This window comes from Epinephelus moara, chromosome 9 (assembly GCF_006386435.1).
Source record: "Epinephelus moara isolate mb chromosome 9, YSFRI_EMoa_1.0, whole genome shotgun sequence".
NCBI lineage: Eukaryota > Metazoa > Chordata > Actinopteri > Perciformes > Serranidae > Epinephelus > Epinephelus moara.
In genome coordinates, this window is record NC_065514.1 from 8,025,364 (window position 1) to 8,042,658 (window position 17,295).

Consider the following 17,295-nt stretch of genomic DNA (forward strand, 5'->3'; position numbering starts at 1 on the left):
GTTGCTATAGCGCCCCCCTTTGGCCAGTTGATGTAATATTGCTTCATTGGCATCCTCCCATGACCCTCTACCACTGTGCCAAATTTCCCATGGATTGACCAAGTCAGTGAAGAGAAAAACGTGGTACAGACACAGATACACCCACAGACAGAGTTTTCGTCATAGTAAGATAAGATAAGATCCAGTGCTGCAGGTCTGACCCATTCATGCATTTATATACAGTGGTTACCACTTTGTATTAAAGTCCCTTCCTTATATTAATAATAGCATGATGATATAGAACAATTAAACAGCCTAGACCTTTTGGAATATATGAATAGCCACAGGGAGGGGCAGGCAGAGGATCAAAGTCTGATAATATATGTATATATGGATAAATATTTGTGGGACTATGGAATGAAACACAATAAACAATTATAGGTGGAAGACGAATCCGCCAGTTCCCGGTGTGCCGGTCAGTTCCAACAGCACCGGTGAGAGAGCTATGCATAAGCACAGGACAGTGTGCCAGCATTGCTCTGCAGTTGTCGGGCATGTGAATGGAAACACATCCAAAAATATACTTTCATCACCCATGTGTGATTGCCGGGAAAAAACAAACCAGAGGCCAGCTCCTTATTCCTGCTACTTCCAAGCAGCCTTAGGATGCAGAAGCAGAACAGGAGAAGTTGTAGGTGTGTAAATGCCATATGAGCCCAGTCCAGAGCAGCAGCGCTTAGCCAGCCAGTGGGATTCACGCGTTGAGCTCACATGCACTAATATGCACACTCAGCCGGGCCATCTACCACAACAAAGAACAAAGAAGCTCAGATTACAACACACACCGAAGTATCATGACTTAATTCTCTGCTCAGGACGACATTACTCCACTACATCTTTACATAGCAAGTACTTGTTTGCTGCTACATAATGATCTGAATGTTGCGTAGAGCTCCTTTAATTTAAATATTCCTCTCTTTGATAAAAGAGTGAAAGTTAACCTTGGACGCCAGCTTTAATAGCGTTAACCTGTATTTACTGAGGACGCTGATTCCATCAAAACAGCTGACAGTTCAGATATTCTGTACAACGGAGTTTTACACTGACATGTAATTCAGCAGCAGTGGTGCGTATGACTTAGTTTGATGGAAGTGTCAGTGGAACCATCCATTCAGCAAAGTTGTTCCACTTCATTTAAACTTCTAGTAGACCATAGCAAATCTTGACAAGATGGAAGGCCCATTGACTAATCAAGCTTTTGAGCAAGCAGTGTGAAACTCGCAAAATAAACTGACAAGTTGTGAAAATCCTGCTGTGCAGTATGTTTTAATGGTTTATCTAAAGACCTCACTGTTGGGATAATACTATTGCACTAGGTGACATGTTCCATCATTAACATGCCTCCATATGTCATCAGTTAAAACAAAACAGATCCAAGAGTTTTTCTATGCACACAAAAGGCTTATCCCTGTCAAATTTTGTTCTTGTGTCTGTTAAAATATGTTTCAGTTAGCACTTCTACCAAGATAACCCATCCACCTGACAGGTGTGGCATATCAAGGTGCTGATTACACAGCTTCATTACCACACATAGGTGTGTGTTGGTGCTTTGCAAAGTTGCTGGACATTGGTAGGAACTGGAACCCTGTCAATCCATAGTATCCCAAACATGCTCAGTGTGTGACGTGTCTGGTCACTGAGTATGCAGGCCATGCAAGTACTGGGATGTTTCCAGCTTCCAGGATTAAGTACAGATCCTTGCCACATGGGGCTGTGCATTATCATGCTGCAACACGAGGTGCTGACGGTGGATGAATGGCACAACAGTGGGTCTCAGGATCTCATCACAGTATCTCTGTCAGATCGTGTTTGTTTGACAGCAATGCTGACAACAATGACAACTGTGTTTGTTGTCCGTAGCTTATGCCGAACCATACCATAACCCCGATGCCATCAATGGGTACTCTGTTACTGGTACTTGTACTGGTACTCTCACAATTTTGGCATTAGCAAAGTGCTTGCCCATACAACGCCATACACGCCCTCTGGCATATGGCACAGTGAAAACCAGTATTTGTCCATGAAGAGAACACTTCTCCAAAGTGCCAGACAGAAAAATGAAGACCCCGGTCAGCATGACAAGCTTGCAGATGAGCTTCTCTGAACTAGTTTCTGACAGTTTGTGCAGAAATTCTTTGGTGAGCAAACCAATTGTTGCATAAACTGTCCAGGTGCCGGTCTCAGATGATCTTGCAGATGTGAGGCTGGTTGGATGTTCTGCCAAATTCTTGGAGGTGACACTGCAGACAGCCTCTGGTAACAAATTGAAGATTCATTTCACAGGCAACAGCCCTGATGGATGTTCCTGCAGCCAGCATGCCAACTGCACACTCTCTCAAAACGTGCAACATCTGTGGCATCAACCTGCACATTTTAGAGTGACCAGGCCAAGGCACACCTGTGTAATAATCACCGTTTAATCATCTCCTGATGTGTTACACCTGTCAGGTGGATGGATTATCTTGGCAAATCTGTCTGGGTGCAAGTTCTCACTTAACAGTAAACAGATTTTAACATATCTGAACAAATTTGAGAGGTATAAACCTTTTTTGTGCACAGAAAAAGTCTTAGATATTTTATTTTGACTTGTGAGAAATGGGAGCAGAAACAAAAGTGTTGCATTTATATTTTTGTTCGGTGTTTTTATCCTGTTTTTAGAATCATTTCAGTATAAGACTAACAACACAAAAAATACATATTAACACCAAATGTTTCCTTCAAGCCGAGGCAGGAAGATGATTCTATTCTGTCATGTTAAAAATTCAGCATTGTAATTACACACTTTTAATTCAGTGTTCCACAAAGGAACAATTGCATGAATACAAGCGTGTCAAGTGTGTTGCCTGCACAGCTGTGAGCCGGTAAGAGTGCCAAGGCAACAAGTGTGAATATGTGAGTCATCGCCCCCCCATGTGTACTGCAGAAGAACTCAGGATAAAGGTTATCTGGCCTGTCCTACACACAGTGTATCAGGGCCAGCTGCTGGCTGAGGCGCTGCGGTGCGCCTGGCTGCTGCTGTGTGATGGCTTCACTCGGCAGGGATGAGTAACAGTAAACAACAGTTGCAGTGTGGTCATGGCTCTGAGGAAGCGGGGCCGGGATGGAAGCACGGTAAAATGTCAGCACATCAGTCACATCGCGGAGTTCATCAGCAGGTCTGTTGGCCAATACAGGATTTCTAATGAGGCTGTGGGAGCTCTCACAGTTTGGGCTTCAGCTGTTGTCATTTTGGCTTTAGAGTAAAATGATCAAAGACGAAAATGTCTAATACTAATAATAAAGTATGATATAGGTTTGACAGTCTGACAATCAGATATGGAGAAAGAAAACAGAGGCTCTAACCACACTGGATTAGACACAAGAAAAGACAGCATTTGAAGTCCAAACACAATCCAGTATCAGGGTTAACGCACTCCCGCCTCAGTCCTTCTTCTACCATCGCCAACTGATTTTCAACACATCAAAACTAACAACACACCATACCATCTCTGCAGTCCATTTATAGATCCACCTCCGCATGCAAGCAAAAACATCACATCCCACCTCCACCAGCCAGGCCAACTCCTTCCTTGGAGCCCACTCAGTCTCCTCAGCTGTCGTGAGCCAATTAGAGCCGTCTGGTTCCAGGACGTTCGTCTAACATGCCTGGCTCTTAGATTTTTGAAACCCATTCGATGAAATAAGTACTGCATGGCATGCATCTCCTATCCGCACCGAAACATGCACATATAAATTGTTTCATTAGACGATAACAATCTTCATCTTTCTACATGTCTCAATAATATTTTCTCCCGGATAAAAAGCCATCTGAAAAGAAACCAACAATATAAGCTGGTTATTACAAGGCATAAAGGCTGGGAAGGGAAAAATTAAATCTCTGTAATTGAACACCCGGCGTGGACTGACATCTGTGTACTGCAATCAACTGTGACCATGCCCATAATTCGGGGCTGCGTCTGCTGTGTCACTGCAGATAATAGGGCCTTGTGAAATGTAGATTCTTCTGCTTTTAAACGGTCCAGTGAAATCTAACCTCCCTTCAGTTCACGCATCTCTGCTGGACACTTTTTTTATTTAGCTCCTCATTATGTGCCAGAAGCCTCCAGCGCTGGTTGCCCCCGTGTGTCTGGAGGATGTTGGAGTGCTGTCTGGGGGGGTGAACGTCATTAGTTCTAGTAAGTCTGTGTCGAAGTTTAAGGGAAAGAGAATTGGTGCAGTTAGGTAATGGTGTCGAGGAGGAGACAAAGATGAAAAGTCACTTCTGCTGCTGCTCAACATGACTCTGTAAACAGCAAAAAAACTAAGAAAGGCAAATGCTGATGGCGAAAAATACAACAGTTTTAAAAGTTCGGCTAAGAAAATTGATTGTGGCTACACTCCATTAGGCGTGCCACTTGGTAGCTGGCTCACTGGTGCACCTGAAGTGGAACATCGTTAACGTCATTAATCACACCTGCACTTTCCCTGCTACAGCAAGTCAAAATATCTGCCTCATCTTCTGACACGAGCACTGGCACAACAGCCCTGCTCAGGGCGATTGTGACCACAGCAGCTGTGTGGCGTTTGGCACTGATTTCGGATGAGATTGAGCTGCCTGACATAGGAATTAGTGATGTGCTACATCATCTCATCTCCGCAGACTGCGATATTTTAGGCATGCAGGATACAAAGAATGGCCTCGAAGTTTTGAAAAGTAACCTTATAAGGCATTATTACAGGTGGACCTTCATAGTTCACAGGCCATTTAAAGACCTTTTGTGTGAATGGCAAGTTGCACGCACTCACTGCACATGATGTAGTGCTGAGCAAACTCACAGTAAATGTCAAGAGTGGCACAAAGCTGTTGTGTTTTCTTTTTCTATCGGTGGCCTAAATTTAGCCGAAGGTACGTCACCAGCTGAAAGAACTGAAAGAAATCATTAATCAGCGGCATGACATTAAGAGCAGATCCAAACATGAATGAAAATGTCCTCATTAGTAACGATCCATGGTGCAGTAGACCTTTGCAGAATGCCCTGCACAATACACAATGGACCTGATATGATATGTATGTGTGTGTATGTACAGCTCAATATATCTTCATCTTAATATGCCCACATATTCTGTTGCCCTGTGCCACAAGAATGTTTAGCAGCATTGACCATCTTCCTGACTTAGCCTGTTCAAGCCCTACAAAAATCTGACTAGTTCGAACTTCCTGGACAGCTTGGGCCCTTCTGTGTGGAGTTTGTATGTTCTCCGCTGTCAGTGTGGGTGTTCTCTCGGTTCTTCAGCTTCCTCCCATGACTGAAAGACATCAGGTGCTTGTGATGGATAAGGGATTGACTATTTGTAGTTGAATTTTATACATATACCAGTGATTCTAAAGCGTTTCCTGTCAAGGACCCTGTCGGAGGTGTTCGGAGGCCCGGGGCAGACCTTGAACACGCTGGAGGGATTACATATCTCATCCGGCCTAGGAACGCCTTGGGGTCACCGAGGAGGAGCTGGAAAGTGTTGCTGGGGAGAGGGAACTCTGAGGTGCCTTGCTTGGCCTGCTGCCCCTGCGACCCAGCCCCGGGTCAGTGGATGAAAATAGATGGATGGATAGATGAACGGACCCCTAAATGTATGAACACAAGGTCATGGAATCCATTCAATAAGATTTTACCTTGGGGATCTCTTGCATGTCAGATACAATTAAGACCAGTGTTCTGGATGTCAACTACAGTTGAGGAGATAACCATGGAGGAAGTGAAACCTGTGAACAGAATAGTTACTCTTATGACTCTTGTAACATTGGGTTTGGTTTGGTACCTCTATAGGCCAGTGGAAATAAACTATTTCCCATTTTCCTTGAGGTCCCTAGACTCCTGATGGTAAAAATATACATTTTTTGGCAAACTAGAAATAAGGCTCACCCTTTTATTGACTCTTCACATGCAAACAGAGGTGTATTTTCATACTGTACATTATCACTGTACTTGACTCACGCCTCCATCTAGTGGTGAGTAGGTGAAATTACACTACAAAGAGCTGTAGTGTTTAAAATATAATCATGATTATAAATAACCATAAGGCAGCCACTTCTATAAATTATTTACATGACAATACATGACGTGCATGTGGGAAATATATATCCAATATGCGATTATTCAGGTTTTTCACCATATACCCTATTGTCATAATTGATCTACTGCGCATGCGCAAACAAGGGTGCAGGTTTGTTTAGCGTTATCAAGTGTTTTGCTTCCAGCCCCCGGCAGGAGAAATGGGTCAGACGAGCTAACAGGACACCTACAACCTTACACACGCTTCTCAGGTAAAAGCTAAATAAATGTCAGGCTTTATAGTGAGTGCATTTATTCGTTAAATTGGCATCACTTCCGTGTCGCGGCCAGTAGCGCTGTTTGGGTTAGCAGGATGTCCAACCGGCTACACAGCACACTGAAGCTAGCTGCTAACTAACGTTAGCATGTACCAAACCGTGTAACGGGACCTCCTACTTTCTACTCGGGTACCTGTGGCTGAAACTAAACTGCCTGTCGTCTTGTCAGTGTATGTTAGTCAAGCTATAATTACAGAAGGGTTAATAATAGAGGTAATTTTCTCGCACATCTGGTTTTAAGACGAGCTAACGTAACGTTAGCTTAACCTGGGGTCACTACCTTTGGTGGCTAATGTCAACATCATACTGTTATGCTAGGTAAATACAGTAACGTACATGCTGTGAAGCATATCATCCGGTTTATATGATCGTCTCACTAACTAATAGTGTCGGAAAACTATGATTAGTAGTGGAAGCAGCATCCCTTAAATCTTAATACTGTAATGTTATTGTCATATAGTGGAAAAGTAACGTTACTCCAACCCCATCATTAACAGTAATGCAGTAAAAGCAAAAACCTGGAAATCCAATGTGTAATCTTAACCATGCAAATTATCATAATATAAGATCTTGCAATTAAAGGTGTATTATTTTTGTATTATGACACATTGAATGGGAATTTGGGTTGTCTTGAGTTTATCTAGAAAATCCTACAGTACTTGAGCTATTGGACGCAACCCTTCACTTAAACCTTGACTCATTCACTTATTGCGTATAAACTTTGTTCGTCGCCCTTTTGCATCATCTTAAGCTGAGTTCATGTATTAATGACACACACAGTAATCACATGATTACAACAGAAGTACCGAGAAATGTCACAGTAACACTCGTAACACAAAATAAATAGCAGATTTTCCAGTTTGAATCAACTTTTGCTGAAGTTTTCAATGTCACTTCTGGTGGTTGGTTTCATTTCATTACACCATGGTGTGTAAATGAACTTGCGCTTACTTGAAACATCCAGGAAATAGGTAATCCATTACTGGAAATGCCATATCTGTCTTTATTTTGTCAAGGTTATGTTGCTGTTGCTTACTTAGGCAGCTGGGTGTGCAGATTAATTTTCTACACTGCATTGCCACCATCGTGCAGGAGTAACATAAGTAAGAAAATAAATATGTGATATGCAGTAAACAGGGTATCCCACAAAGCATTGGTCCTTTATACAGAGAAGGTATCACACTGAAAAAACTATTAGGGTCATTTTGAGCCCAACACTGTCAGGCGCTTAAATTATAAATTGTCGGCTCCTCGGGCAGTGTGCTGAAAAATACACTGCTGCTCTGTTCCCAGTTGCAGGGCTTGTTTCACGAGCATTCAGCGTGTTTTGTTGACAAAGCCATATTGTACAAACAACTGGTAAATTAAGCTGTCAGGTGATATGGTGCAGTAAAAAGTGCAGTGTCTCCCTCTGAAGTAGAGCAACATCTTGTTCTACATAGCTCTGACCTACTGCTGCTTGTAATATCTGCACGAGTTAACTTATTCTGCTGCTGTTGCACTTTGTAAAATCATTCTTAGTGCCCAGTTTTTCTCATTTGATTGATGAGGTCTGAAAAAGCACCATTTGTTGCCAATATTCCAGTAGCAGCTATTAATGATTAATTACTGTATTCAAAAGAAATGTCAAATCTTTTGCAGTCTTGACCTTGAACCAGCCCACAAGACGATAAAGCCATGGGGAATACAAGCAGTGAGAGGGCTGCCATGGGCCAAGGGGAGAAGGCTCAGCGGAGGGACAGCCGAGGCGCCAAGGAGGGAGGGGGGCCAAAGATCCTGATGGACAGCCCCGAGGATGCAGATATGTATCATGGTGAAGACATGAAAGTAAGTTGTGCTGCTGTCTCAGAGACAGTTATAGACATACTTTGTGACATTTGCACAAAATAACGGCGACTGTTTGATGGGTGTTTCAGGCTCCTTTAGAGAAAGAGGAGTTCCTCGCATGGCAGCAGGACTTAGAGGCTGATGACAAAGGGCCGACTCTGGACCGACCGACGGTGTTTCGCTGGACTGGAGACGGCAGGGAGGTCTACCTCTCTGGATCCTTCAACAACTGGGCCAACAAGATTCCTCTTATTAGAAGGTGAGTGGGCGTCTTAAACTCTACAACTGTTACGATTGTTTGTCATGAAATACTGGTTGTTTTATGAATGAAACAAGTGATTTGATGCCCAAAATCTCAGGTTCCTGTGAGTAAGAGTGGTTTTCTAGATGCTGTTTAATGACTTTTTCATTGTATGCCTTCAGTAAATAGAGGGCATTCGTATTATTTAAGGAGACGTACTGTGTTTACTCACCTCTCTCCTGTCGTCTGTCAAAGTCAGAACACCTTTGTTGCCATTGTTGATCTACCCGAAGGGGAGCATCAGTACAAGTTCTACGTGGACGGCCAGTGGACTCATGACCCGGCTGAGGTCAGCACTTATACTCACATTTGAATGTGAACTTTTTGTCAAATGTGCTGTTTAATCAGCTCGCGATGCAACTAGGACAGATTATGTGCGTTGTCTGTTTTGGAAGTTCGATTGTATCTGGCTAGTTTAGAACTCTGAGCTTAAGTTGTAGATGTGATCGTCTCGTGTTTCCTCACAGCCAGTCGTAACCAGTCAGCTCGGCACGGTCAACAATATCATCCAGGTGAAGAAAACAGACTTTGAGGTGTTCGATGCTCTCATGGTGGACTCGCAGAAATGCTCCGACATGTCAGGTGAGTGCTGGAAAACCTGTCTAAAAGCTTGTTAGATTCTGTGATGTGTAGGGTCACATTTATTTTGTAATTAGTAGTAGAACTTTACACATCTAAAACCTGCTTTTAAACAGGTCTATCAGATGTTCTGTGAGTCATACTGTTCCACCCTTGCTCTGCCTTTTTGTCTCTCCAGACCTCTCCAGCTCTCCTCCTGGGCCGTACCATCAAGACGCCTATGTTCCCAAACAGGAAGAGAAGTTCAAGTCTCCACCCATACTCCCACCTCACTTGCTACAGGTCATCCTCAACAAAGACACTGGAATTTCTGTAAGTAGCTGTGATGCAATCAAACGAGGCTCATTCCAATCTTCTCCTCCTCTGTTTTGTGCTGTAACCGTCACTGTTTTCTGTTTCTGCTCTTATCCAGTGTGACCCTGCGTTACTCCCAGAGCCCAACCACGTCATGCTCAACCACCTTTACGCTCTCTCCATTAAGGTAAGCTCTCGAGTTGACCGAATCACCCCGAAAAACAATTTAGTGTTTGTTATTTCTCTGCACCATATGGTTGCTGAGATGTGGCAAAACTTTGTGTGGTGACACTCGAGACATGACCAGCTTTGTTAGCATTTTGAACAGAAACTGTGAGCGGCTGCAGCTGTTAGCGAGCTCGCACGTAGCTCGCTGAGCCAATTGCATATGGAATACCAGCAATGATAACAGGCTGCTAACAAGGGAGCTGAAGGACAGATAATTGCCCTTTTTTCCCCACATTGTGACAGGAAAAACAAACTAAACGTGCACGTCAAGATATAAATACTAACAGCAGTCTGAGATTAAATGTGGGGGGGGTGAGGAAAACAAATAACACAAGCAGAGCTCACACTTGTACTTTGCTGTTGGATTACCTTTGAAACCACCCACAGTATTTTCCATATGAGTTGGCAGCAGGTCAGATAGTCAGTTATTGACTTTTTTCCCAGTGGTTTCATCTGCAGTGGTAATTTTTGTTAGTACGTGTCTGCCTCTCAAAATTGACTTGGGTGTTAGGAGCTAGTGTAAACAAACTGAAACAGAGGGGAGATAAATTAGTTAATAAATCAGACCGTACCTTCGTCATTTTTCATATCAGCACTGCAAGTTGGGGATCTACAGATCTAGCCCTGCTGGATCCCTGTTAGTTGTCCCATGCTGCTCTGAATATTCAGAAATCAATGTGCTGACTGTCACATTGCTCTTTATGGCTGACAAATGCCATTAAATGGTACACTTACTGGATGATTTCATTGCTACTAGGCTAAAACAAGCCAATAAAAAGCCATGCATTTTGAAAACAATACATAAACAAGCATTACAAACAGAACAGTTGTGTGTGTTTTGCCTTAAAAGGTTCAAATATTGGACGCCAGAACATGCGAGTGGAGCGTGCGTGAGCATTCTATCACACTCCAATATTGCCCCGGTGCCGTCCACACCATGAGTTCGAAGCATGCTCGACCCAGAATACACGTGTATTTTGCAAACGCTTTTTTTTTTTGGTCATAAAACAGCTGGTGCAAGTGCGACGATGGACTTTACAGAGTACTTTCAAAGTCAGCTGTGTTAGTGATGAGCATATTGAGCAGGGTAGTGAAGGGAACAAATAGCTCAGTGAGCGAGAAGTGGAAATAACATGCTCTGTGGTCGGAAACTTTAAGAAAGCATTTCCTTTGCGGGGCAATTTAGCTTGAATTTTCATACCATTGGATACCTGAGCCAAACTGTTTCCAGCTGTAATTAGAGCTAGCTTTTTTTTTTTCCCAAGACAAGATGCACTTTACCTTAATGATATATCGCAAGGTTTAAGGTTCACCTCACCGCCTGTAGCTCTCAGCCTAATCAGTTGTGGCACTTGCAGTAGTTACAAGTGTTCCACTAACAAGAATACACAGAAAAATGTCCATATTTTACAGTAGAGTGGTAATTTTCTCTCACAAAGATTTGCTAATCTCCACCACTAAGGCGGCACTATGTACGATATATCAAAGTGTTTTCAAGCAAGACATAGATTTAAACATCGTTTATATCGATAAAGGGTCAAGTTGCGTTACATAAGGCACACCAGTGTCCATCTTTCTCTCTCACACTCTCACAAGTTCTCCAGCAACACTCAGAGAGATACAGCGCCGCTAGTCTGTTTAATCTGTTGATTAGTCTACAGTGCGACTCTGCCGGCTACACAGCACTGTGTTGCGAGACTCTACTCACCTCTGTGTGCAGGAGACCAGAGAGAAAGGCATTTGTAAAAGTCTCTGCGTGTTTAGCTCTCAGTACTTTGTAGCTTCTGACTGAATCTCTGTGGTTTGGAGTTTAGTTTCTCTCCTGTGTCCTGTTTTTACTTATTATTTACGTATTAGAAGTTGTGTGAAGTTGCTGCTCAAAAACCCAACATTTCCTTATATTGTCGTTCACAATAAAAGTTTGTACGTTACAGTTTAAGGGGGGAATTTTATTGTGAAGTATCTGTAGGAAATGAAATGTGTTTATCACTGAATTAGTGGAACTTTGTTAGTGACTTTTCTTCAATAAAGGCAAGTCTAATAATACAGCAGGGAGGAAGAGTGAAAGCAGATATGTACACTTGAACAGTTTTTGCTCTCTGTAAACTTAAAGTCGTGACCTTTTCCTTTAATGCACAGCAGCAAAAAACAGTGTTCTGTTTCCCTTAATAGTTGCTAAACAGCAGCAGACTCTATTGCAGCTTTCCACAATAGAAGAGTCTCTCTAAGTCTCTCTATATGAGAATAAGAACAGGAATCCAGTAGTGCTAAACATTATATTGCCTCATTGTTGACAGGGATTAGCGAGCAGAGTGGGTTGTCGAGATTAGTGGGTGTCCCTCCCACTAATCTCTGTGGTGTACAGTACGCTGACTTTGCACATGGTGCGACTGATACCGTTCTTCCCATTGGCCCACATGTATCTGAAATGTAAGCATTCTTTTACTTCTTTATGAAGTCAATTTTTCCTCCATGATGATCCGTGATGTTTTTGTCTTTCGCAGGATGGAGTGATGGTGCTCAGCGCGACACACCGCTACAAGAAGAAGTACGTCACCACCTTACTATATAAGCCCATCTGACTGAAAGCTCTTACAATCCTGTCCGAGTGTGTTAACTGTACACTGAGTGTACAAAATATTAGCTCCACCTGTCCTTTCCCCTCATGTAGAGAGAGCAAGTGAATCCAGGACATATCAGCTGGATGAGCGTCTTAGATTAAGATAAAGAGCTCTGAGATTCTATCTTGTACACTCACTGTATATGCAGCTATCGCACACATCTGTTTAGGATGCTAAATGTCACTCAGTCACTCCAATCCTACATAATCTGCCTTTATTTGTTCACCGATTGCCCTCTGTAGTTTTCAACACTATCTTTGCTAAGTAGACGTAGAGAGGCAGTAATAATGAGGTCAGACACCGTGGCACGTCTGTGTTCAAAACAGACGCAGAGGATTGGCAATGCTGGGATAATGTGAAAGTGCTCAGGTACGTTTCCCACGATTAGCGGCACAATCAAGAATGTGAATGTTGAGGTCGAAGAAGGAATACATGCACTGCTGTAGTTATCCACTGTTTTTACCTGTTTATCTTGAGAAATTAAGTTTTATTTAGTGATAATGACAAAGCACACATTTATTTAGTATTTAGTAGTGTTTTTTTCTACTTTGGTTGATGACATGGTTTGCTGTATTGTCCAGAACTCATGTTTCATATAGCTGCAGTGATGAAAAGACCAAAATCATAACTATAATTATTATTTTTCGAGAATTTATTTGGTCTTAACTTTATAACTTTATAAATTATTAGTTTTGCACTACGAGAATTTCTTTTTTTAACGTTAAACAAACTGTGAATACAGTGTACGTCCACTTACAGCATGACAATGTCTTAGAAGAGTAATGCTCATCCTTTTGTGAACATCTAAGCTGGTTTTGTAGTCTTCATAATTTTCCTTTTTTCAAGAGTCACACCAGATATTTGTTTCCCATCCATCATTGATTTGTGCCATAGAACATTGCCAGTCTTTAGTAGCTGAGCCAGTTTCAGATGACATACAGTGGAAATCATTTACAGTGATCACAGTCAGTGATCAAACGCTTATATGAATCAATGTTTGGCTCTTTCATACATTACAACATATGAAAAAAAAAAAAACTTTAAAACTAAAATAAATCTTTTTTTTTTTTTTAAACTTTAATCCCACTGTGATACTTCGCCTCACGGTATCCCGTCTGCCTCCAGCTGCCGGAGGCTGGTGCTGCGAGCACGTCACAAGCACAGGAAAAAGAAAGTAATTTTCTCTCAATGAAAGATCTAGTATCCTCGAAGCTGCCTGAGACGGAGACAGAAAATAAATGTGAACGGAGAAAACACCTGTGGTTGAAGCTGCCCTCATCAAGTAGATTGATAGTGCCCGCTAACGTATATTCCTCCCCCTGAGAGGGCCTCTAGTGAAGTTAAAAGGCAGAGGAATTGGCGGCGAGTCTGCGAGCGGATAATTTCAAAAGTTTCCACAGGCTGGTTTGGGCGATTTAGAAAGAGAGTGAAACGTTGTATTTGTGAAACTGCACAGGGAGGCTGCTGAAGCTGTCCATTCCATAACTTTATATGTGTAGAATAAAAACATGAATGTCAATGAGATGATAATCTGGACATCCTGGACAGACGCGATCACTATAAATGGTTTCCACTGTGATAGGAAACAAAGTATTGAAGATATGTCACAATGGAAAACAACGGGTCAAACACGGTCATGTGACCAAAACTAGCTTGAAGAAACCCAACACTGACGAAGGGACCAGCGTAGGATCACGTGACAAAGTTGTACTGTTCTTAAATGTGTTTTTTTTTTTTTTAACGTTTGACATGTTTGTTGATTGTCTGTGTGTGTTTCATGAAGTCTGAAGGACTTGGGCGTGTTTTAAGTTAAGTTAAAGCTATGACATTAATGTTTCAAATAAGCTTTCTAGGTATAATTTTAAATGAGACCATGATATTTATTACCTTTGTTTGCTGTAGACCAGTCGAGGCTGACGAGCTCCTCAGTGAAGGTCTCATTTGTTCGTCTTACTTCTGCTGTTTGTTTTAGAGCTAATGTAATAATTTATTGGTACAGAAATGCAAGACTTTCACATGAATTGCAGTGTCATAAAAATGTTGTTGACCCTTTGAACCATGCAGGTGTGCACATATTTTCCATTTTGAGACACATTTCTATTAAAGATTAAGTTACACATGGATTGTAGTTTGTTGTATTTTCTGTCATACTGCAGATATGTAGGTGAACAATAACTGACCGACTTTATAAAGGTCATAATGTAAGAGTGTGTATATTCTCAGCCTCATTTAGACAGTTTGCAAAATACTTTGAACGTTTTTTGACTTGCCAACATGTTCATACAGTGTTTATATACTACAAGACATGAGTGAAATAAACACAAGCTGAGCATTTCCACCTTGGGACTGCAGCGTACCAATGACAATCTCAAAAACACGGACTCTGACTCTCAAGGCACGAATTCCAAAACACTATGGCCAAACCCGGGGTCTTAATTTGTTAGCAAAATTTCACTTACATCTAACTGTGTCAGAGCTGGAGATTGGAAACAAGGTTCTAACATTAGCAATACATTATTAACTGGTTTATTACGTAGTCAAGTTCAAGGCTCGTTTACCAGCAGAGGGTTGTGTGTTTGATAAGCAGAGTCAAAGGTGAGCAGAGGCCTGTGCTACAAAGCAGGATTTGGAGTTAGCGAGGTAACTTCAGGGTTAACTCTGGGTTTCCAATACCACGATGCTGGTTCTCTTTTTGTCAGGATAAATCACCACGGCAACTTATGCTGAACAGTTCAGGGTATCAGATCACAGGCTGTCAACACCCTGACCTCTGACCAATCAGATCACTGAAGAAAAAAGTATCCATGAGCAAAAGTCCAGAGTCTCAGGTACAAATAATACGTTGTTATTTGTCAGTAGAATTTTCTTATTGTTCCAGGGCTCTATTTCCACTGGTTCTTCTAACACAGAGATCGTTTACACACTAAACACACGATTTTAGCAGGATTTTAACTTATGCAAAGCTTGATAGTAATGTCACATATAGCCTGGTGATACCACACGTAATGTAAGTCTGGGCCGACGTTGAAATTTTGGGTAGTATATTCAACATTTCCACATTTTCTGTTATTATGGCAAGCCGTTTTAACATTTAATAGCTAGACTGGATATTCATTACTGATATCTGCGACATAATTCTGACTGTCGAAACTCTTATTCAAGATATCTGTAATTAGATTCTGACTAGTCAAAACTCTAATTACAGATATCTGTAATTGAGTTTTGACTAGTAAGATTCAAACTACTTTTGCCATTCACGTGTATGGGGTTTGTCATTGAAGATATCTCCAATGTAGTTGCGGATATCTGCAACTGAATTGTAGATATCTGTAATTCCAGTTTGAGATATCTACAACGTCATTTTGACTAGTCAAAATGATGTTGTTGATCTATAATGGTAATTCCGGATAGTCAAACTTAGCGATTAAATGTTAAAACGGCTTGCCATACCGTTATAGGATTACAGAGCATCGTTTACGTCCTGCACCGCTGACATTTCACTGTCTCGCAGTCGCAGACACTTTAGGTACTGTTTCATCTCATATCATATAAAATAGCCTACTTTATTCATGGTTCTGATGATGTCGCTCATAATTAACACCCCGCCTCTTTCACATGAACACACTCGTGGCTTGATAGGAACTTAGAGTTGACTGAACTAGTCGATAACCAGCTTTGTAGTACTGGTTATCAGGTGTCCTCAAGCTGCAGTAAGTCTACACCTTTGCCTCATTTAGTATGTGCTGATCTGTTAATATGTACATCAATCCTGCCCTTCACCATCTCAGCCATTTGAAGGTGTGAAAGTATTTTTATTCATGGAAAAAAGTGTCTAAATATGTGCTTTTGATGATCAGAGAACTGTTTTTTGGGCTTTTATCAATACCTGGATGAGGACTTTAAATAGAAATGTACATTTTTTTAATCATTCCTTGAAGGGATTGAGCAAATACTTTCTTTTAACATCTCATTCATATAATATTTTACCTATATTATTAGTAGATTCAATGATCTACAACGTACAATCCCAAACTTTAAGTCATCCTCTTAGAACCAAAACAAAAACAAATATGACAGTTATGTATTAACAGATGTGTTGGAAACATTCTCCTCCACAGCTGCTGTATAGTATCTGTGACTATGAACACTTTGTTCCCAACCTGAGTCCCTCATCATGACGTCACCATTCATATCACCATTGCGCTTTAGGTGTGGGATTTTCTGTGCCTCTGTACATGTGGCAGAACCTTTTAACTGGCAGGCTGCATTTGGTGGCACATCTCAAATATTGGATATGAAGTATGACACATTGCTGTTCCCCTGATGATCATTTCCTCCTCTATAAGACATTCACAGACATGATGATGTGTCGTGCACAGTCACACAGAACAAACAAATGTCTGAGCTGGGTTTGTGAACCTTTTCTGACCTTGTGTTTGAGCAGCACCTATTAGTGCTGTCAGGTTTGTATGTGAAGCAAACACAGTACATTACAGTGGTGGAGGAAGTATTTAGATCATTTCTCCAAGTAAAAGTATTGCACTGAAAGTGATACTTGATAATTAGATTGATAGTTTGGTATTTTAAAAATTTAGAAAAATCACCCAGAGCCCAAAGGGACACCTTGACAATGCCTTCATTGTTCAACCAATTTTACAAAACTCTAAAGTTTTAAAAATAAATTCAAAATATCAAAATTATTAAAAGGACATTTGATTGTTATGCTTTTATTTGGCCTAAAGAAAAACTGGTTTCCAGCATAATCACAAAGGCATCACAACAACACACAGTCACCATAGACATACACATACCAATATCATAAAGGCCACCAATCAACATACAAACATCACCAATGGATGACAGACATGACAGATGGACTCATTCATATGCCCATACACATACTAGGCCCAGCTGGACATCTTTTGGGACCAGGCACATGGGTGCAGTGCTTGTGCTTTACTTGTTTAAAAACTAAATGGCCTGTGGAGCAAATGAAAAATTATCCCATTTTTAGTGAACAGAGGGGTGAAATATCATCA

General features: G+C 41.4%; 1 protein-coding gene across 1 annotated transcript; it reads left to right on the forward strand.

Moving 5' to 3' along the window:
- The first annotated feature begins 6,216 nt into the window (after positions 1-6,216).
- On the forward strand, positions 6,217-14,377 carry prkab1a (protein kinase, AMP-activated, beta 1 non-catalytic subunit, a). Its single transcript, XM_050053522.1, has 8 exons — positions 6,217-6,340; positions 8,048-8,233; positions 8,323-8,492; positions 8,730-8,823; positions 9,002-9,116; positions 9,292-9,425; positions 9,526-9,594; positions 12,140-14,377. Exons 2-8 carry the CDS (start codon positions 8,084-8,086, stop codon positions 12,215-12,217), a joined length of 810 nt encoding a protein of 269 aa, XP_049909479.1. The 5' UTR covers positions 6,217-6,340; positions 8,048-8,083; the 3' UTR covers positions 12,218-14,377.
- Positions 14,378-17,295: the final 2,918 nt, after the last annotated feature.

Bases quoted from the DNA above. Each gene is read 5' to 3' on its own strand.
- prkab1a (XM_050053522.1), top strand. From the start codon at position 8,084: ATGGGGAATACAAGCAGTGAGAGGGCTGCCATGGGCCAAGGGGAGAAG. The intron at 8,824-9,001 runs GTCAGCACTTAT...GTTTCCTCACAG, and splicing joins GGACTCATGACCCGGCTGAG to CCAGTCGTAACCAGTCAGCT. The intron at 9,595-12,139 runs GTAAGCTCTCGA...TGTCTTTCGCAG, and splicing joins TTTACGCTCTCTCCATTAAG to GATGGAGTGATGGTGCTCAG.